Raw genomic sequence first — 23,371 nt, forward strand, 5'->3', positions numbered from 1 at the left:
CCCCCGTCCGTAGGACGGGGGTTATGCCTAGTATATATATATATATCATCTGTATCTAATTATATATACATTATATAATACCATAAATGAATTAGCATTACTTAATCTGGGCAGTAAACTAAGAAATAGATTTGGCCACCGCTTTGGGGAAAGCAGAAATGTTTTCGGGGAAGACGGTGGAAAAAAAAACGTTGCCGGCGACGACTGGCGACATCATCATCTTCTCTCTCTCTCCCCTTTCTCTCTATCTCTCATCTCTCTCTCTCTCTCTCTTCTGTTTCTCTTTCTTCTCTCCATCTCCGGCGAAGGGGCTCCTCCCCTTCGCCGGAGACGGAGAGCAGGAGAAAAAAAAATGTCGTCGGAGATGGTGAAAGTCGCGGGAGAAGATTGAAGTCGCCGGAGATGGTGGTGGTAGGTGAAAGGAAGAAGAAGCTGAAAAAGATTTGGTTGTTTGCGAGAAATAAAAGTCTAATTTTTTTTTGTTTCTACCCAAAACTTCAAATCCCAGAAAAATTTCTTTATTTTCCCATAACACCGACCATAAATTTTTAAGTATTTAAATCTTTAATAGGTTAAAGAGTGACGTTGAATTTGAACTTTCATTCTTCTTGTTTAAGTTTACATTTTGTCTCATGTTTTATTTGGTTATGTGAGTTCGGTGGGACCAACCAACCGAACCGGGTCGAAAGAAGCCGATTAACGATTTGATCGGCTCGACTCGACCAGTGATTTAGTCAAACCGTTATTCATTGCTTCGGTTCGGCCTGACCCCAAATGGTCGACAACCGACCGTTGCTCGCCCCTATTTTGTCGTGACTCCCACCTCAGTGGATCGAAATGATCGGAAGCGCCAATCACATTTGATTCCTGTCTAGGAGGCGTGGGGAAATAGGATAGATTCAGTTATAATTACGATTTCATTTGAAATAGATACAACGAGCACCAGTGGTCTAGTGGTAGAATAGTACCCTGCCACGGTACAGACCCGGGTTCGCGTTTAATTTTGTTCTTTTCCGTTCAATCTTTTGTAGTTCCCATCATCTCTGCACTCATCAAATCAAATTGTTGTTAACATCTCCTCAAGGCTATTAGCTTCTTATTCGTTTAGTAATACTATACATCTCTGAAGTATAAAAAATTGGACATAAAATTTTCAATGCAACTACAACTTGAACGGATATATATATGATATGGAACATAGATTTTGTAAATGTATCTTCCTCATTTTACACGTTTGACCAAGATAAATAGTTAGCAACACCATTTTTTTTTTATACTCCAACCTGTTGTTTCCCTCTATTATCGGCTTCTTTGAGGTGTCGATGTTGATGTACTTTGACCGTCTTGCCTCTCTACTTGTGTACATCTTGATGGCGGACCACATAAGCTTAGTAGAACCTGAAAAAACAAATGAAGTTTCACGCCTAGACGGACCTTACATAGTGCAGAATTTCATTTGCTATTTAATAGCACAATATGATAACAACATGGGTAAATATTCAAAAGTCGAAAGAACTTACGGGTAGAAATACAAGCCCGTGTAAAAATCCGATAAGGACAAGTGCCAAGAACATTTGGAAGTAATAAACCTGAGAAATGTAGAAATTCGGAATTTACATTACGTAAGGGTAGTTATTAATCCCTAAAAATTAAAAGCTTTAGGTGAAGAATCAGATACCACAAAAACTTCTGATTTTGCGAATCGAAGGACAATCACCCCAACAAGCTTCGTGAGTGTGATTCCACTGGAAAAAGTAATACATTGCAAACTTATTACTGGAAGGAAGCCATTTTGCGAGAAAAGAAAAATATTCAAAAACATTTTGAGTGGACGAGATGTTTTAGCAGTAGTGTATGTGTATTGGTGTAGAACCTGAAGACAGACGCTCCCATTGTACCCAATGCCTCCTTGGCTCGTTGTCCTCTGTCCCCACTGCTCACCTGTGGGCCAAAGAAACATAAGACGATCACTTAGATTCAGTAACTACACCTACGGAAAGAATATTATTAAGGCAATACTAACCGAGAAAGCATGTGTTATATGCACGCAGAACTCAACAGCAATTCCAATTGACATTACAAGGTTTACAACTGAGAGTGCGTTAAGTTGGATATTCAGAATCGCCATCACACCCTGCACAATTCAACATTATTAATCATTTGCCGAACTTGTAAGGAATGTATAAATCGAAAGAAAAATAAGAACTTCGAAACATGGTTTTATCAGATCAGATGGAAATGTATCTGTTGAGATTAATCTTTCAGTGCATGACTAGACATGAAAAGAAAATTTCAAATAAGCCAAAAACAAAATCACATAATTTAATTGCACAACTGAAAAGATGCAATGAGAAAAACCATAGAAGAACAGAGAAAGAAGAATTCTGAAACAAAAAGGAAAGTGATCCTGGGAACTTCGGAATTATAGTATGATAAAGCTTCCGAGCTAATTCAATAGTAGAAAAACAAAGATAGATCCTGAGACTAAAGAAGAAAGTTTACCATTAGATCGATGACAATCATTGTCAAGACAAGTAGAATGATAGCTGAACTCCATATACTGTGCCCAAGATTGCAACAAAACGGAGTTATACCAACAACAGTGAAATTGGGCAAAGATACACAGAAATTGATGCACTCGGGAAAAGGGGCATATCATCTTAGAATCAAAAGGGAGAAAAAAGATCAAAGACCTGCTGGTGATAATCAAGCAAACAACGAACACAGCAGCTGCCAATACAAAGTTCAGAAGATTAAGTTAGAGCTATTAGAGTGAAGATTCCGAAAATAAAAAATAATAATAATTTTTTAATATATCCGTTTACATTACTAAGTAATGTCGAGCACATCTCAAGGGAGAAAACACTAACCAAGAGCTATAGCGATGTTAATTAAAGCGGTTCTCCAGATATTAAGGTATTGCTCAAAGAAGAAATAAAAGACGGCATATGGAAAGACATCAATCTGCATCAGAAAGGCAAAGCCAGCACTTCCAATGAAAAATTACTAGTCATTTATGTTTTTAACCAAACAATAACCACAGGTTCTAATCATTTTCTGCTTCTAAATCAACAACAAGGCATAGTATAAGCTAGTGTTTATGGTATCATGATGATTCAAGACTTACATTCAGCGCTTTGGCTACTCTTGAGCTGAACTCTCGTGCAGCTCGCAATGAATTTACAAAGTCAGTCTGCAACAAAGAACATGCAGATCTAACTAAGTGGAAGCTTGTGTAATAATGTGAAAAAGTCTCACTCAACTACAGACATAACATATTTACGTTAAATTGTTTGAACTTCCTTACTTGTTTATTAAGTGGAGTGTGATACGTACGGAAAGCTGATGCTTGAATAACACCCTTCTCGTAACCTGATAAAAAAGAATTTGTTAGATAAAAGTCTAAATGAATAAAAAGATCATCCTTTCTTTTTATAGAGTATAGCATCTTATATATGCTCCGAATGACATATCTCTTATGTAAACTAGTATAATGAAATCAGATTTCCCTCAACCTCCAAGTTAACTTATGATCCAGTAACTAAGGTGCACCAGTTTCTGCGAGAACAATTGTGATTGCGAGAAAAAGTCTCTGCATTGTTGGGAATCTCTCCACTCTACAAGGCTACAAGCTATAGAAAATAGGAAGAAAAAACATGGAGTAACCATGGGTTTTCTTAACAAATAAAGACACATCACACACTGACCATTTAGATCCACGCTGTTGGTGTATGCTCCACGTCCACCCTTGGCACAATCGGCAGAGGGTAGAGAATTAAGGAACCACGGAAGTTTATCCCTGAATTGTGCTGTCGTTGGACGGTCATTTTGCAAATCAGAGTGACGGAAGCACTAAGACAACAAAGAAAACATTTACTTCTTGAGACAAAATCCTCAAAAGTTGTGTTCTCGCAGATTGCAAGATCTTGCAACCTTGAAATGCACTCAACCCAATATGCAACCAGGTAACAAATGCTAAAGAGTTCTACAGTTTGAGAGCGATTACCGTGGTACAATCTTTGCACAACCCTCCTGGACTACAGGAACTGCCAGAAGGTGAACAGCAAGGAGGCTGCCGATACAAAATATATCAACTTGGATAAGTCTAACTCAAGAAACAAAATTAACAACCAAATGACGGCTCACATTGACACAATCTTTTTCAGAAAATAATAACTGAGTAAATAGTAATCATAATTCTCCGATTAAGTTCATTACTGAGAACAATTGAACAAGTGACAGACCCCCAATTCCCAGAAAAATATTATGAGTTGTCGACGGAAATATACATGCATTTGCATTAAAGCATGCTCAGCAATTTCTACACATGGAACAATGTCAATCAAAAGATCAACGAAGCCAGCATTCTAAGAGTCGAGCATAAGTATGAAAACCACAATGTAGAATATGTTTGATAGGACCTGGCAACTTGAGCTTTGATCGTTCTTGTAGCGGTAACCCGTATAGATTTTGCTTGTTTCGCATATATCAGATAACCATGCAAAGACACTATCAAAGAAGGAAATCACAAATATTGTATCCACGCTCATAGTCAAATAATGAGCCTTGACTTAATAGCACAAACGCATGATATCTACCTTGGTCATCTATCTGAACCTTATTTTCTTCATCCAATGGAAGAAAACAGTTTCAGAACTAAAAAGTCAAATACACCAAATCCAAGAGCTTGCTTTGTTATCCAAAGAGATTTTTTCTAATTAGTGAAATTAAATGCACCAAATCCAAGAGCTTGCTTTTAATTAGTGAAATACATTCAAGGCAGTATATTTCACCTGATCATCAGGTGGGCAATAAGTCCCATTTGTGAACTTACGACAGCAACCAAAGGCTTCTGGAGACATCCATACTAGAAAGTCATCGAGCCATGAAGCTGCTGGTTTTGCTATGTAGCTGGATTCAGGTACTAATGATGCTCTTGCTATCTAAAAAGAATCAGAAAGCATAGTAAGCTACAGATGTTGAAAAGGGCAAAGATAAAGAAGAAGAAACTGTCAGTTAAAATTTGAACAAAATAAGCCAACGAAATGGATGACTTAGAAGCTACTTGAGATAAATTAGCATATTTTCACTTTGTTGAATATTTTTCCGTTAGCATGTCTAATCAGTCTGAATACAAACTGCGACACACTCTCAGCATATATACTGAAGTACAACTTGCTTTGACAATTTTAAGACACGATATATTTTAAGAGTCGGTGTCATCTTATTTGACCAGTTTCATAGAGATCTACTGTCAAACATCCTACTACTTTAAGCTGTCAAACAAGTTGCAGTAATTCAATATCCCTTAGTTGTACAAACCAAATTCCATACTGTATAACTCATAGCTTGTGGTGTTCGTATAAACTATTTCCATTACTCTCAGGCTCTCGTACGCTTAGTTTCTTTCAGTTTGAATACCTTGATGTTTGGAACTAACATATTTTAATATATTACATAATAGTAGATCTATAGCACATTCACATACTTACCATGCTTTGGCTATGGTCGTACAGAATACTTCCGAACTTCTGTATATATGCGTGACAATTTTCAGGAATAACTATAACTAAATCTTTATTACTGAACATATGCATACATCTTTCAGAAACTCAGGTTGTTGGACAGACACATCATACTGCGGGAAAGATAATGGGAGATCGAAAAATAAAGAAGCTGAAGCAGAATACCAAACTAGAATGTTTAGAAACAGTATGCAATAAATGCTTGCACTTCTCAGTAGAAACAACTACAGCAGCAACAAATCACCTCAGTTAATAATGAGTCTGAATCACACCGACTGATTGAGCACATCTGGTTTGTTTGTCTTGAATCTGAACTGAGAGCAGGCAGATCACAATCAGTGCAAACAAACCATCAAACTCCACCGTGTTGAGTTACATAAACAGAAACAGAAGTTGTAGAACTTCAGTTACACTAAGATATAACTGTAGGTTGTACTCCAGAACGTCTCTGCTAAATTTCTGTTATATAGTCCTTACCATATAGAATTATTTCATATGTAATATCATTTTTAAATGATATAAACATCAACGAGTTACCATTAATCTGCAATTATACGTGAAGCTACCATTAATCTATCATTTTTAGTCCTACATGATTACTTTTGAGGTCTAATGTAGAGTTTTGGTAATGACACCTCTTACTGATGCTTACTATTCAAAAGAACTATGGAAATTAAGAGACAAAGCAAACTAAACATTGGCAAGATACCTATAGTTGTAGTTCTTCACCACAAAGTACAATGGAGGGCCTATTCTGAGATATTCAGTAACATTATTAAAATATCCCTGCAGCAAGTAACAAATTTATAACTAAGAAGAACCAGCAGAATAAAGAAAGAAATAAAAGATTATACAATATGCGTAGCAAAAAAATAAATAGAACCAAAACTCATAGCATATCTAAGAACTAACCTGCAGATATGAGTTTCGTGGAAGAACAACTTGTTGTTCCAAACCAGGTTGAATCCTCGTGGATAGTGCCTATCAACAGGTGATAAAAATCGTGCTTAAATAACCATAAAGAAACAAGGGAAACACAGGAAACTACAAATATATGTTGAACAACATCTTAAGTGGCCCTCTAGAGTCTCTAGTTTGATACAATCTTTTCTTCTTCTTAGACAAAAGGAAAGTTTTCCTCAAGAACTATGCAGTGTCAACTTAATACCTGTAAATCGCGTTGGACATACAGATCAAAAGTATTTTTATTATTTCACGGATATGGCCCATTTCACTACCCATTTCCAGTTCAGATTCCTTATTGATTTCTAAAGGCTCCAATGAAATAAGAAAGTTTTTCATTTCAAAACAAGTTTCTTCTTGTTCTTTCTTTTATGAACAACGACATTACTTTTTTCCAGCAGGTAACTCTTCTTACTGAAAGTACTGGGTCTGTAAGCCTGTAGACTAATTTTCCAAACTCTGAAGGTTCGGGTGAGCCTCTCATATGTTGGGTATCACTTATGCTCCCTACAGGGTTTCTGATTCGATTTCTACAGTTAAAAAGAAATTAATAATTTAAAATTTTACACGATAAGAAATAACGAAACACTTACAATGCTTGCAACAGCAAATCCGACAAAAAGAGCAACTACAACAATTTTAACTCCCCAAAGGCCAAGTATAGGTGCATGAACTTCCTACAAGCAAGAAATCAATGAATGAACCGACGAAGACAAACAAAAGGTAAATGTTCCCGATTTATTTAGGTTACACTTTTCTGCTATAACTTAAAAGCATATTTTTGTAGAAATTAAAAATCTAAAAGTCCTAGTCCATCAGATTAACAAAATTGAATGGCAATCCAACAATCATGATACTCTGGTTCCTACTGAAGCAGCACAACATCAGAACTGTCGGAGAACATAGAAAATTCAATTGAAGGCATCATTATCGACATTAAATTTAACAATTTGTGTCGGTCTCCAGATACAAAGATTAAGGAGCTTTAATATCCATATATTTATGACAAACTGGGATGTGTTCCTTTTGTGAGGAGTCTTTTTTAAGTTATTTGGTCTGGGGATCTTTCATTTTAGTCTTCACCGCAATCATTTTTTGCCTTCAAGACGTTTATAATAATATTTTTCCTTTTTCAAAAGAAGTACCAGCCGCAAAATGTCAACATGCTTATTTTTGTTTCTTCAGAAGTGTCATATGTTGATCAGGGTGCATACATTACACGCAATTTCAACAAAAGTGTGGTCTGATAAAACATAAGAGGGGGATGAAAGGTGTATTCGGGTTCGGCACTTAGTGAAATCAGATAAACAAGTTAACTTACTTAACTGTCATAATTACTCTTTTTTAACAATCCGACAATCACAAACACAAATTGTATTTATCAAGGCATACCTTCATATAGCGAGTCAGTAATCCAGGTTTGCTCTTCCCAGTGCCTATGTTACCTTACAGAAAACTTCAATTTGAGCTCATTCCAAGTTATGGTATTAGATAAAATGACACTAAAGCGTCACAATCCTAAAAGTGCAGTTATATTCACTATTATTATTTTCATAAAAAAAACCTTGACCAGATTACCTCTATCAGATCCAGCAAGAGATGAATTAACCTTAATGCATGGGAAACAGTCAACCCGGTTATCTTCAGCACGTGAAAAGTCAAAAACTATCAAGGCAACAAAAGCAGTAACTTGCAATAGGAAATCCAAGAGAACAGCCAGTGCTGCACAAAAGCAAAAAAAAGACAACTCAGACAAAGTCAGCTAAACTGACTTTAACCACTACACTTTAGATAGGAAACCCAATGGACCAAAAGGCATCAATGTGAGAAACAAATATCCCTGACCTGCAAACATGGAGAAAACACGACAGGCTGGCATAGAAGTGAAACTTCCAACTGCAAATGCCAAAACCTCAGAGAGACTAGCTAGTGTTATGGATGGCCCAACTTCAACCAATGCATTACTTATTCTTTCTTCTAAAGGCAACTCCAGTGGTTGTCGTTTCACAGCATGTACCAGTATACACATATTATCCACTCCCACCTGGTACGAAAAATGCAGAAATTCAATAATGAAAGTATCACCAAATAGTCAACTGTGCATTAAAGAAGACAGTAAAATATGAAGGAGCAAGTCCGAGCTCAAAGAGAAGTTTAGCAAAAAAAAAGTAAATCTTAAGGTCTCTTCGTGTCAACCAAGCAAAAAATACCTGTCACGCTCTTAGCAAATCAGCACATTGCAGAAAACAAAGAAGTAGAAACAATCAAGCTTCATTTATAATCCAGTTCGGAACTTAAGCTACAAATATTCGGTTAATTAAACAGGAAAAACGTAAAAGAAGCAGAAGACTAAATCTGTGTAATTCATCATCAAACTCTATAATCAGACTCATCACTTTTTTCATAATATGTAAATGATATCCTAAATTAAATAAAAAATGCAATCACATGGAAAATGAAGCTTTTCTGTATATTTGTAGAACTAAGCTTTACTTTTATCATTTCTTGTCAATTGACTGTTCATTGAAGTCAACTATATGCATTCTCGATGCCTCACCTAATCATATATAGTTGCACTAAATCAAAATACCATTTTACAGCTTAAACGCCTACCACCACATAATATTACATATGTTGTATAGTTAAATATGTCCGACCAGAAACTATGTGTCACATTGTTGGTGCATTCTGACAAACTATACTACTATTGAACTTGTAAGACGAATTATAAGGAACTCTCAAAGGCTTCAAATGATTTCATCAATCCAACTTGGCAAATAATATCAACTATTTTTAAGCTCCTTGCTGTGGTTTGAAAATTTAATATATCCAAACGAATACGAAGTTCAAAAATGGCATTTGAAACCAAATACATTCAGAAAATAACTCCACTGATAACTGCAATTTCTTACTGTAAGAGCCTGATGGTCCAGAAACCCACCAACTGATGCTACATTATGAATATCCATGTGATAGGGTGAACTCAAATAAGAATGTAATCGTAGAACTTCAAGAGCTTATATTCTAAAATGCATATTAAGAAACAAAAAGCTTATTCAAACGGATACAACCAGTGCTACAGTTAGAGAACTTAATCTTCTCAGTGATTTTAGTATATGTAAAAGATTAACCAGAAAAAAGTTGGAAGAAACTGTATCACTAAGAGTGAACTGTACTAGTATCAGAGGACAAAATACACAAAAAATGCAATTAAGAAGAAACAGACATCGGTAGGAAAATCACAGAGTGAACAGAAGAGACAGTTAATGCTGATACTGGTTTGCGAGAATAGAATCTTACTGCTAAAACGAGGAAAGGGATGACTTCAATTATGATCAGTGTAGATTTGACTCCAATAGCACTGAAAAATCCAACAGACCCAAGGACAGAGAGCATTACCACCACTACTCCTGAGAGACCAAGCAATACCTGAAAGCCAATCCGTAAACATAAAATAATTTGCATAAGAAGATAATTTGAAGGCAAATTCAGAGATAAGAAAATTAAATTACTATGACAAATGAACTTTAAGCAGAAAAGTGTGCAGATGAGAAAGAGTTTTTCAAAAGTTTAAGAATACAATAGATGAAGTCATACCTTAGACGAAATGAACAAGGAAGACGAACGAGGTGCATCTCCCAGAGTCATAGATATGTAAACGAACATCACAATATAGCTTATCTGAATTCAAGTATGAAGAGAAAGACACAGTTAAAAAAAGAAAACTCATGGAAAACTAAGATATCATAAAAGGGCCATCACATTATTATTATAATAATTATTATTAGGGAAATTTGGCCGAAACTCCCTATAAACTTTGGCCTTTGGTTAAAAAGGATTAGACAATTTTTTATGGGCTTCAGCTCCCTGTGGCATTTTTGTAAATTATCTAATATAGGGAAAAGACAAAACTGACCTTATTGCAAACTAGTTTGCAAACCAGTTTGCAAACCAATTTGCAAAGCAGTGCAAACTAGTTTGCAAGGCAAACCAGATTGCAAACTAGTGCAAACCAGTTTGCAAATCAGTTTGCAAAGCTTTGCAAGGCAAACCAGATTGCAAACCAGTTTGCAAATCAGTTTGCAAATCAGTTTGCAAAGCTCTGCAAGGCAAACCAGATTGCAAACCAATTTGCAAAGTAGTGCAAACCAGTTTGCAAACTAGTTTGCAAAGCTTCGCAAAATCAAACCCTAACGAAATAAGTAACTAAGAAGTAAGATTATATAAAATCTGAGGGTTTTTGGAAAATCTGAGGGTGTTTCTAAAATTTTCCTTTATACAAAGGTCAATTCAGGTATACAAAATTAAGGGATTTTTAGAATTGTCCTTCAAGCCTATTTCCAAACTTTTCATGGTGCCTAGAAGGAAAAAAAGATAACTTGTCTTTTTGACAAAAAAAAACAAAAAATTGGGTCTCCAGCCCAATGGGAAATTTGGCCAAAACTCCCTAAAAACTTTGGCCTTTGGTTAAAAAGGATTAGACAATTTTTTATGGGCTTCAGCTCCCTGTGGCATTTTTGTAAATTATCTAATATAGGGAAAAGACAAAACTGACCTTATTGCAAACTAGTTTGCAAGGCAAACCAGATTGCAAACCAGTTTGCAAATCAGTTTGCAAAGCTTTGCAAGGCAAACCAGATTGCAAACCAGTTTGCAATCAGTTTGCAAAGCTCTGCAAGGCAAACCAGATTGCAAACCAATTTGCAAAGTAGTGCAAACCAGTTTGCAAATCAGTTTGCAAATCAGTTTGCAAACTAGTTTGCAAAGCTTCGCAAAATCAAACCCTAACGAAATAAGTAACTAAGAAGTAAGATTATATAAAATGTGAGGGTTTTTGGAAAATCTGAGGGTGTTTCTAAAATTTTCCTTTATACAAAGGTCAATTCAGGTATACAAAATTAAGGGATTTTTAGAATTGTCCTTCAAGCCTATTTCCAAACTTTTCATGGTGCCTAGAAGGAAAAAAAGATAACTTGTCTTTTTGACAAAAAAAAACAAAAAATTGGGTCTCCAGCCCAATGGGAAATTTGGCCAAAACTCCCTAAAAACTTTGGCCTTTGGTTAAAAAGGATTAGACAATTTTTTATGGGCTTCAGCTCCCTGTGGCATTTTTGTAAATTATCTAATATAGGGAAAAGACAAAACTGACCTTATTGCAAACTAGTTTGCAAACCAGTTTGCAAACCAATTTGCAAAGCAGTGCAAACTAGTTTGCAAGGCAAACCAGATTGCAAACTAGTGCAAACCAGTTTGCAAATCAGTTTGCAAAGCTTTGCAAGGCAAACCAGATTGCAAACCAGTTTGCAAATCAGTTTGCAAATCAGTTTGCAAAGCTCTGCAAGGCAAACCAGATTGCAAACCAATTTGCAAAGTAGTGCAAACCAGTTTGCAAACTAGTTTGCAAAGCTTCGCAAAATCAAACCCTAACGAAATAAGTAACTAAGAAGTAAGATTATATAAAATGTGAGGGTTTTTGGAAAATCTGAGGGTGTTTCTAAAATTTTCCTTTATACAAAGGTCAATTCAGGTATACAAAATTAAGGGATTTTTAGAATTGTCCTTCAAGCCTATTTCCAAACTTTTCATGGTGCCTAGAAGGAAAAAAAGATAACTTGTCTTTTTGACAAAAAAAAACAAAAAATTGGGTCTCCAGCCCAATGGGAAATTTGGCCAAAACTCCCTAAAAACTTTGGCCTTTGGTTAAAAAGGATTAGACAATTTTTTATGGGCTTCAGCTCCCTGTGGCATTTTTGTAAATTATCTAATATAGGGAAAAGACAAAACTGACCTTATTGCAAACTAGTTTGCAAGGCAAACCAGATTGCAAACCAGTTTGCAAATCAGTTTGCAAAGCTTTGCAAGGCAAACCAGATTGCAAACCAGTTTGCAAATCAGTTTGCAAAGCTCTGCAAGGCAAACCAGATTGCAAACCAATTTGCAAAGTAGTGCAAACCAGTTTGCAAATCAGTTTGCAAATCAGTTTGCAAACTAGTTTGCAAAGCTTCGCAAAATCAAACCCTAACGAAATAAGTAACTAAGAAGTAAGATTATATAAAATGTGAGGGTTTTTGGAAAATCTGAGGGTGTTTCTAAAATTTTCCTTTATACAAAGGTCAATTCAGGTATACAAAATTAAGGGATTTTTAGAATTGTCCTTCAAGCCTATTTCCAAACTTTTCATGGTGCCTAGAAGGAAAAAAAGATAACTTGTCTTTTTGACAAAAAAAAACAAAAAATTGGGTCTCCAGCCCAATGGGAAATTTGGCCAAAACTCCCTAAAAACTTTGGCCTTTGGTTAAAAAGGATTAGACAATTTTTTATGGGCTTCAGCTCCCTGTGGCATTTTTGTAAATTATCTAATATAGGGAAAAGACAAAACTGACCTTATTGCAAACTAGTTTGCAAACCAGTTTGCAAACCAATTTGCAAAGCAGTGCAAACTAGTTTGCAAGGCAAACCAGATTGCAAACTAGTGCAAACCAGTTTGCAAATCAGTTTGCAAAGCTTTGCAAGGCAAACCAGATTGCAAACCAGTTTGCAAATCAGTTTGCAAATCAGTTTGCAAAGCTCTGCAAGGCAAACCAGATTGCAAACCAATTTGCAAAGTAGTGCAAACCAGTTTGCAAACTAGTTTGCAAAGCTTCGCAAAATCAAACCCTAACGAAATAAGTAACTAAGAAGTAAGATTATATAAAATGTGAGGGTTTTTGGAAAATCTGAGGGTGTTTCTAAAATTTTCCTTTATACAAAGGTCAATTCAGGTATACAAAATTAAGGGATTTTTAGAATTGTCCTTCAAGCCTATTTCCAAACTTTTCATGGTGCCTAGAAGGAAAAAAAGATAACTTGTCTTTTTGACAAAAAAAACAAAAAATTGGGTCTCCAACCCAATTTCCTGTTATTATTATTATTATTATTTATCATCATCATAATTCTAAGTCAGCTACTGACACTTCATACAGTAAGATAGTATGAGTAAAACTGTGATAATGAGAAGATAGCAAGACCATTCAAGGATTACAAAGGCATTAATACATCGATACAATGTGATAAACATGATAACTGCCGAATTGCTACTGGTGCAAAGCCCGACGAAATTAAATGACCTAAAGTCAACGAAATTAAATGGCATAAAGCCTACATAAACAACTTTTATTTATACCCAAGTTCAATATTCCTGGATTTGCACTTCCATGGGATCGAACCTGAGACCTAAGTATTACGGAGTAGATGCACTAACCAACTGGGCTACCAGTTGTTGGCTAAAATGAAATAAGTTGTTCAGACTATGTGAAATATATTTGCTTGCCTTCACGTTTCACCAGAATTTAATATGGGATGTACTAAATGTTCATTTGTGAATAAATGGAATGGTGGCATGGATCGTTAACTAAAAACTTACCAAAATAGTTATAACATCGGCAGTACTTTCTCTTTCCAGTTCATATCGGATAGAACTTTCTGATGAGAAAGAGAGTGAAAGATTTCTAGCATTAACCAGTGGCAGTAGCTCTTCCTGTCAAACAAATATTGGTCATTACCATTTACTAGCAATAATCCAAGTAAAAGTAAAATAAAAGGCAACTGTTGGAGTATCAGAACAAAATAGGGATCACCAGTAATCCATATCTAGGCGGATGTCTTAACATTATACCATATAAACAACATGAATTAGAGAATGAACTAACATCACACCTTCACTAAATGAATGAAAGCCTTTTCCCAAGCCTCTGCCCTCCCATTCTCGTCAACCTTGTTATCCACCGGATAAGTCACGACAAATGCAGAAGCCTGTCAAGAAAGCTTACAAGGATTTACTACGAAACCAATCAGTCCACTAATATAATAAAGTCTTACCTCTTACCTCTGAATAGTTGTTCCCAGAAAATCCCCCTAATGCTGTGCTAGGATCAAGGGGGCCCTGAAATGCACTCATGCATTTATCCGCGGAGGTGAAGTGCTGAAGATCGAAAAACACAATAAATTAATGGCTACTGATTTTAACATTCTAAACTTAACCAGCTTAGTAATATAGGTCAATGCTATGTTAGCTAAAACATAGAAGCTCTAAGACTTACCTCAAAGCAATACTCGGCATGTGCAACTCCCCCATAATCATCAAAATTATTAGGATCCATTTTAAAATACTGCAAACAAAAATGTGTTAAACAATCGAAATAGTTCGGTTAAAAGACTCACATGTAACAGCAAGGAAACACCAAAAAATGATAAAAGAAACAATGAATCAGACAAACATCATAATTTGACGAAGAGAGCTTGGAACACATCATAAATTTACAAAAAAACATATAGATAATAGGGCACTGCTAATGCTTAAGCCCGGCGCAAGAATAATACCTGCAGAACACTCTGAGTAGCACAATCCGCGCCAAGTGGCTTCATACAAATGTCTGTTAGAGACACCACGGATCCAGAATAATTTGCCCGAATTCCATCAACCTGTAACAATTTAACAAGAAAAAGGATGAGACTCTCATGAAAGCTAAGTAAAATGGAAGACACCTGGTATTTGATGATTGGATAAAGTAAAAGGTACAATTTAGAATTATTAACAGGTTATTTCTTACACAATATAGGTACCAAAGTTATATCAGATAATTAACACAGGGAACTCATATTACCTTCTTCTGTACTTCAAACATCAACTGGATATTGCCTTCTGTCACAATAGTAGGTGCCTTTCCGTCGTTGTAGGGGTCAGGAACAGTTGCTAGTATGAGCTGTAAAAAGAATCAACAAGTAAACACTACGGTATTTCTATCGTACGTTTTCTTACATGTTTCTTCTACGTAAAAGTTAAATCACAATAGACAGTACAACTGAAACACTAGATAGAAAATATAATTCTGCAACAATAGAAACTTAATAATCCTGGTAAAAACTTGCATGAATGGACTGTCGGGGCAATATTGATCTGAAGCAGGTAACATTTATTCCAAGATCCCTGAGCCAATACAGAGGCTAACAGAGATATGCAGGCGGATGATTAAACCATCTTGTTGGAGAGTTTAACCAGTACAGAATTTAGGGTATATATTTTTTTTCTTCTGGATCACAAACCATATATTATTGACTGCTAGTAATAGTTATACCTTGCAAGTGGAATTTTTAGGTGTTTTAAGTTTGCCGTAGTATCTAGCAGGAAGCATTTAACTGTATTGCAAACTACAATGGCGCCAATTTGATTATCTCTAAATGATATTTACTTTAAAGTTTAAACTATATATTTGTATCAAGTGAAGCCCCTCCCCCGCTTTTCACCCATGACAACCTTGGCTAATAGAGATGAAGCACATACAGAATGACTTTATGAATGCTTCTCATCAAGGAAATACTTACACCAGAGCACCACGCAACAATACCTGACAGCAAACACTACATATAGGTGTCATATCCCAGCACAACACATGGAAAGTACAGATTTATGAGTTACAACGATTATATCAACATATCAATAGAGTCGTCAATAGCTCTAACACTATTTGTAACAAATCATCCCCTACCCAAGGCACATTCCCCCAACGTTGCAAAGGTGTCATATGATATCCAACCTTTTAACACATGGTTATCGTTAGGTTTGTGTGTTTATACATGAAGAGTTGGGACGCGGCCAAGTTTGTCACAGGTAGAGTACACCCATAAGTGGGGACTTTTCTTAACAAAATACAAGATAGAGGCACAAATCGGTTGGGAGTTACAAAATTAACTCATAAAAGACAGATCAACAAATTTGAACAGCAAAATGTGTAACCTGTTCTATTCGGTAGAAGGGGGCCAAGTGGGTGTCAAAAAATTGTTTCTCCTTTGCAGCCTTACTTCCATGCCCTACCCATAGCTGAAATAGAAGTGTTCAAATTAAAGGTCCACAGCCAACATTAGGATAAAAATAGAGCGAATGAAAATTATGCTATGAAGATAGATACTTCTTTGAACTTTTGTAGCCTAATTAAGGAATCATAACAAACTACGAGTTGCTAGAGGTTTCTACAGAAACTTAAAAAAACACTAAAATAGAAAAAAAAAATTATATTTTAGAAGGATTTGCTAAATAACTTGTTCTATAATACATGAATACACGTTGGAAAGAAGTACTTGGAGCAAGAAAAATCATAAGACACAAATTTCAATAATCTGTGTAAGAACAAATCCTTCCAGCAGTTGATATAACTCTATTCATAACTTATAAGTTACGAATTTCAAAATAATACCTTCTCAGGCCGCGTCTCCACCTTGAAACGTATAAGACCTAAGCAAAGTAAAAAGACAACAGCCAATGATGAACACAGTACAAGAGTTGGCTTTCTAGCAACCCACGTTCCATACCTCCTGGAAATAATACGGGAGACAAAAATGTAAAAAAATCGGATAGCTCCCTCTGCCACCATCAACTAAATGTGCAAGAATTTACCTGTAGAAACTGGCCATGTAACGCTGAACAAATGACAGTTGAATCCCCTTCATCACTTGAGGTTGTTCCTCAGGCAGCTAATACCATCAAACAAAATTTATTAGATATAGTGCCAGTAGAATTACGGTAAAAGTACAAAAATTAACTTTCAGATGACTCATTTGACTGGGTCATAAAAAAAATACAGTATAGGAGCCAACGGTTAGAACTTACCAGCACAGGGTGCCTATCATCTTTTTGCTTGTCAACAGAATGAAGTCCAGTTTCATCTATAGCATTTACCAATGGTTTTGTTCTAGAAGCGGGATTCCTTTTTTCTCTTTTGTGAAATAGGCCCCATCCGAAAAATGTGGAAACTAAAATAATATATATAATGGCTAATGAAAAGTCGAGGCACTTCACCTGCAGTCATTAAAAAGGCAAACATGAGGGAATAATCAGTATGTGTATGATACGAGCTACACCAAGCAATTCATGCTTTTATTTTCGAAGAACCAAAATTCACAAAACCATTAAAGAGGTCCTAGAACATGAAGAAGAATTATACAATCTCAGTCATCTCACAAAAACAAATAAAAGAAGTAGTATCTTTTCGATGTCCTCTTGCACTCTTACCTTCAAAGATCCCATTCTAATTGAGCATGAATGTTTGCTGTCTGGAGAAGAAGGAGTTGAACTGGAGCATGTGGGAGAAGAAGGACAATCGCCACACGAACAGCCAAGAGAATTGTCACCACATGAATAAACAGATACATTCATGGACTTCATTCCAGATGACTCGGGAGCAGTTGATCGGAAATTTATGGCATATGGTGAACCTGGTACATCGAGTCCCGCTTGCCGCCCGAGGAAGGCGAACAATTCTACAGAAATTTGAAGTTAAAAAAAATGATACTGATTAGATCTTTATAATGCAAACCAACATGGAAGAAGATATATCTTTTGCAGGATATCCGGCAATTGTCCCTCACCCTCACCTTTAAAATTTTTAGCACCAGCACCAATAAATTCTATTGCTCGGGTGTTCATGGTCCCAAACTTCACCTCCTTGCAAGAGTTAAATAGCTCTTCACCGAAAGTATCAGTTATATAAAAGTCAATGCCATCAACTGTCAAATTGTTATTAACCTAGAAGAAACAAAAAGAAAAAACTTTTGATTCCTTTATAGGTACTATGTCATTACGTAGTTCTATAGAGTAATAGCCCTAACGTACTAGCAACACCCATTACCCTGTAATGGAATAATTTACATACTCAATTGCATGTCTCAACTAAAGAATAGGCATGCACATAAAAGCTACATCTCAGCAATGTAACTTTGAAACGAACCCAATCAAAGCTTTTTGTATTCATTATTTGCCTGATTAATAAATCTGGATTAAAAAAAATCCTAAAAGCCAGATATGACTGCATAGTCGAAAATGACCCTAATTACCTTAGTCCTAGTGCCCCTGTATATTGTGATAAGAAAAAGAGTACTATATGTGATTATATTGGAACCCACAACAAAGAGAGCGACATATCTCAAGGCTTATGATCACCATGTTAAGACTTAAGTTCCCATAGAGCCTAAACTTTGCCTGGTTAGTCATACTTCAAATGTATTTATTTTCAACTTTTTCCCTGAAACACTCCCTCGTAATTTCCAAGAACACACCCCACTCTTCCATGGTTCAAGTGCGTTCTTTCTGTTATGTGATTCTATCTTCAGAACCTACTTGACTAGTTCTACAACTTCTACTTATAGGTATTCTGTTGTCCAAAATGAATCTTGTTAATTGTTTGATTTGATTTATATCATGACTAGCTTATCTTTTGTAAAACTCATGGTAAATCAAGCAGCAGTTGTAGGGATATGGATTCTAAACAGCAACATGTATCGTTTAGATGATTCACTGACCTTGGAAACAGAAGTTACGTTGATGAATTGGCTTTGATTAGGAGAACACGTTAGCTCACAAAAAAGATTTAAGAAGTTCCTTAAGCATGCTGGGCAGCCTACAAGAAAGGGAATTGCCTGCAAAACAATTACACAATCCTCAAGTAGTACAAGAGCTGTATATGCAAAAAAGAAATTGACAACCTGTTATAAGAGATACTATAATTTTACAGATGACAAAAACAACAAATGAGCACCATAGGACTAGACACAGAGGTGCTGAAAATAAATGATCTAGCGCACCACTGCCTGAGTTTGCCTACTATGAGAGATTTGGCAAAGTTACTTATCAAGGTCAACAACTGCCACCAATACGCAAAACTTAGACTGAGTAAAGAGTGTTTACATTATAAGATTACAAATGTTATCCCACCCAAGAATGACATTAGAATGAAGACAAGTAGAGGTAAGACTTACTTGTTGAACTTGTGCTCGGAGAGTGTCAAACTGAGGCTCAGTACAACATACATTCCCACTGATTGTTGGACACAGACTTTGGATCTTTAGTGAAAGCAGATCATCTGGCTGGCAAAGCATATGAAAAGATATAAACATTATTTTCTGATAGTGACTGATGAACGCCATGTTATAGGATAACAGAAAAGCAGCACTTGCAGGATTTTACATCTAGAAGGAAATGACCATCATTTTTCTGATAGTAGTAATTTCTTAAGCTATCAGGGAACAAGATAGCGAACAAATAATACCTTCACAGATGGGGAACCAAGAGGGCAGTTCAAAACTTTTCCATCAGTGCGTTTTCCACAAATTCCATACATTGCACAATATTCTTGTGAGTGTACTATTTCCCTGGACAAGACAGAAAATCAATTTTGTTCCAGGATAATGAAAATTTCTCGATTCATGCACATAAATAAATGCATGAAAAATTATTAAATTGTAAGGATGCAATTGGTTTTTATACAAGCAAAAAATCGAAAGTAATTGTAGTAATACTCAATGAATGTAAAATTCATCATCTTACCGGGATCCATTTAGGGTCAAAAGTGAGGGTGGTGTTGTATCAGACCTCTGGCCGTGCACAGGAGGAGACATAGTCATGGCCTGCATGTTCATATTATGTAATCAAGTTGAGTAAACACATCAAAAGATAAATGAAATGAACATCAACAACTAGTCTTCAACATTTACACAATACTAGTAAATTCTGGATGCAATTTTAATCTTTACTCAGTTCCTAAATTGAATCTCACAACAATCAATAGAAATCAAAGTTCATTTTTAGAAACTTGAAAAAAAAAATGTAATTTAGACAAGGTGAAAAATCAATTACACAGGCACAACAGATATAAAATTGAATCTCGTATAGATAGATAGATAGATAGATAGATAGGTGAGAGAAACATTAACAAAATGTAAACTGAAGAAATCTGGGAAAAAAATGAAGAAGTTCATACTGATAAGAAATAGATAGCGATGAGCAACTTCATCATCGTCGTCGTCATCATCGGTGCAGCCAGCGCTACTGACAGTTGGTGATAATAATGGCCGAAGAAGAAGAAGAAGAAGACCAAGGGAAGGAGTTGTTATTTATAAGCAAAATAGTCAAAACTGGTAGTAGTAGTAGTAGTGAGTAGTATTTCTTTCTTTTTTTTACCATCGGCTCGGCCGTGTATCGTCTTCTATGGTTCTTTTGATTATATACATAAATGTATGTAAAATCCTACTGATTTTGGGAGATATGTCTCATCAGTCAAGTAATTTTACATAAATGCCCTTTTTGTTAGCAAAATCTTTGTAGTGTTGTTATTTATAACTTCTGCAAAATTAGGTAGGAGAGAAGTGGAGGACCCTAGGTAGGAGCAATCAATGAGTAACGTCAAAATATGGGTTTTATGTGTTTTCCTCAGTCCACCATTTTTTTTATTTTTTATTTTTTTTAATAGACAATTCCACTGTGATTTACAATAGCCGTTACAAAGAATTGATGAATCAGGAAAATATAATAAACACGATAACCGCCTAATTTCAACTTAGAATAAAAAAAGTCTAAAATCCGACAACTTATAGTGAAAGAAGCTAATTTAGTCGGTACAAGCCTAATTTAAACACGATGACCGCCTAATTGGTCAATGTCATTGTGATGATCATCTGAGACAATTTCTAAAGAAAAAAAAGTTTGATCAAGTACTAGAGGAAGATACTAGTCATAATGGTAGATAACACTCTTATGACATACGAAGTACCATAATACCATTGTTATAATTTATTTTAAAGTAAAAAAATTATGGTTATGATATAAGAACAACACACCAGCTATTGAAGATTAAACAATATAATTAACATTTCGAAATATATTTTTTTGTTCCACTACGGAGCCTCACGTTTCCCACACTCATTTGGAAGGAGTCAATGGTTTTATTTTATTTTTAAAAATCTGAAATTTCACTACTGATCTGAACATTTTGCTCTACATATATTGAGATTTGATTAGATATATACTTATTTTACATTACAATTTTGATTTTTGCACAACCACTAATCTAGCATATCAAAATTGACGTACATCTCTTTTTTTTCTTAAATCTATAACTTTCTTATATTTTTATAGATCAAAGTTCACAGGAAAATTAATATACATCTCGTTACAAAATATGTGTTAAGTTTTAAAATTGTGGCATCGTCCACAATTCATTTATCGAAATAAATGTCAGATGCGATCTAAAATTTTATATTTAATTGTCAACATTCTATAACCATCTATATACTTCAATTCCTTCAATTGGTGAACCCTCTTCAGCACTCTGATATTAATATATTTATATGCTAATAATTAAATACAACTTGTTATTTCATAACATTATCTATACATTTCAACCAATGTAGCTTACCATTTCTTTATTATAGATGACTAACTTACACGAATAAAACAAATGGAAGCTAACTTCTTCCCATGTTTTTGAGGAGCTTAAGATATAATACTTAATTATATTGTACTCAGAATATCATGCAGACCCTTCCAACATTTCCACGAAATTACATTAGTGTAACTGACACGAATATTCCGAATTTTTATTATCTAACTTGCTTATACTTGTGGTTTTATGGAAGACTTCAATTGTTTGTTTATCAATGCTAGATTGTATTTGATCGTGTTTTGTTGAAGATGTGAAATTTCATTTGTTAGTTTAAAATTAAGCCAGACATTTTTAGAAAGGATATAATTGGAATATTGAGTGGCAAAATGGAGTATATTGGTAATAAGAAGAAAGATGCAGCAGCTAATGTGAAAAGGATGAAAAAAATGTAGAGACTTTTGAGTGAGTGGGAAAACAAGTGTTTAATGTTAAGAGAGAAGGGCGGAGAAAGGGGCATATATGGATGAATATATGAAGCAGTGGAGTGGAGTTAATGATGGAAGAAAGATTGATGGCTAATTAAGGCCCCCCACTCATTTTTAAGTTTTTAGATAGAGAAAGAGATGTAGGTAGCAGTCGGTTGTTGTTGTTGTTGTGATGGGCCACATGTGATGAGAATGGAAGATGACACTTTGGAAAAGCAACACTAGCCAGAGACTGAGGATTAGGGGTGGGAATTCTACCCGAAAGCCCGATACCCGTCACGTTTACCCGCGCCCGACAATGTCCATGGACGCCCGCGCCCGAAGATGGGCACTACCCGCCCAGCCCGATGATTTTTCGTGGGCGGGCTCGGGTGGAAAGCTCTGCCCGCCACCCCGCCCATACCCGAGCCCGATATGCTCACCCGACGGGTGTCTATAGATGCCAATCACTTTGAGTGTCGATTATACTTCACTATAAAGCCCAAAGTAGATTTAAGGTTTCTCCCAAGATATATAAACTACACATTGAAGCAACCTTAATAGTTTACCACATTGAATCTGAAAAATTCGGTAGCATAGAGAGAGAAAAAGAATCTACGTTGTCTCTCTAGCCGTTTCTCTCTTATTTAGTAGACCTTCTTGTGCCAACCTTCTTCTCTATTAAATAAGTTATTGAGATCATCTTCCATCTATATGTAGTGGTCAAATTTTAAGATTATTTTGATGTCAAGGAAAAACAAAGAAAACTAATGGAACATACAAAGACAAGAAAAAAAGTGGAAGACAACCAAGTCTCATGTTTGCATATATAGATCTATATCAGTTGTTGATTTCATATGTTACGAAATCTGAGTATTTCTTTCATTCTTGATTTATAAGTTTTGTAAAGATTTGGTATCAATTTGTTTAGAGAAGCTTATTTGAACAATATCAAATTTCTAGAGTTTCCTGATCTGGTAGAAAAATATCAGATAAAGAAACCCGATGCCCGATTTGCCCGAAGCCCGACTTGCCCGATGCTTTAGTGGGCTTGGGCGGGCTTTGATCATAGGAGATTTCAGAAAAGCCCGCCCGAATCCGCCCGAGAACCCGAGTGGGCAGAGGAGAAACTTACCCGACCCGCCCGAGCCCGACTCAGAATTACCCGCGGGTGCCCATACCCGCCCGATTCCCACCCCTACTGAGGATATAATTCCATCATCATAACAAC

The 23,371-nt window shown here is 35.7% G+C and overlaps 1 protein-coding gene across 2 annotated transcripts; it reads right to left on the minus strand.

Moving 5' to 3' along the window:
• Positions 1-1,062: 1,062 nt before the first annotated feature.
• LOC147570767 (uncharacterized) lies at positions 1,063-20,714 on the minus strand. Of its 2 annotated transcripts, none has more exons than XM_086657307.1 (39): positions 20,276-20,714; positions 19,843-19,922; positions 19,565-19,667; positions 19,275-19,382; positions 18,819-18,935; positions 17,895-18,045; positions 17,533-17,780; positions 17,131-17,319; positions 16,918-16,994; positions 16,718-16,835; positions 16,261-16,344; positions 15,131-15,229; positions 14,847-14,948; positions 14,567-14,635; positions 14,353-14,448; positions 14,184-14,279; positions 13,891-14,004; positions 10,086-10,169; positions 9,789-9,917; positions 8,334-8,532; positions 8,067-8,210; positions 7,881-7,933; positions 7,082-7,165; positions 6,438-6,506; positions 6,235-6,311; positions 5,770-5,839; positions 4,794-4,943; positions 4,007-4,072; positions 3,708-3,852; positions 3,308-3,372; positions 3,128-3,193; positions 2,871-2,964; positions 2,694-2,730; positions 2,503-2,560; positions 2,024-2,134; positions 1,874-1,941; positions 1,679-1,745; positions 1,521-1,589; positions 1,063-1,398 (listed from the first exon to the last, which is right to left on the minus strand). In XM_086657307.1, exons 1-39 carry the CDS (start codon positions 20,324-20,326, stop codon positions 1,300-1,302), a joined length of 3,906 nt encoding a protein of 1,301 aa, XP_086513433.1. In that variant the 5' UTR covers positions 20,327-20,714; the 3' UTR covers positions 1,063-1,299. The 2 variants fall into 2 exon arrangements, with proteins under 2 accessions (XP_086513433.1, XP_086513434.1); XM_086657308.1 differs by having other exon boundaries at positions 7,881-7,924; positions 20,276-20,682.
• Positions 20,715-23,371: the final 2,657 nt, after the last annotated feature.

This window comes from Eschscholzia californica, unplaced genomic scaffold (assembly GCF_041429995.1).
Source record: "Eschscholzia californica isolate CP2 unplaced genomic scaffold, dmEscCali1.0.p SCAF_1, whole genome shotgun sequence".
Classification (NCBI taxonomy): domain Eukaryota; kingdom Viridiplantae; phylum Streptophyta; class Magnoliopsida; order Ranunculales; family Papaveraceae; genus Eschscholzia; species Eschscholzia californica.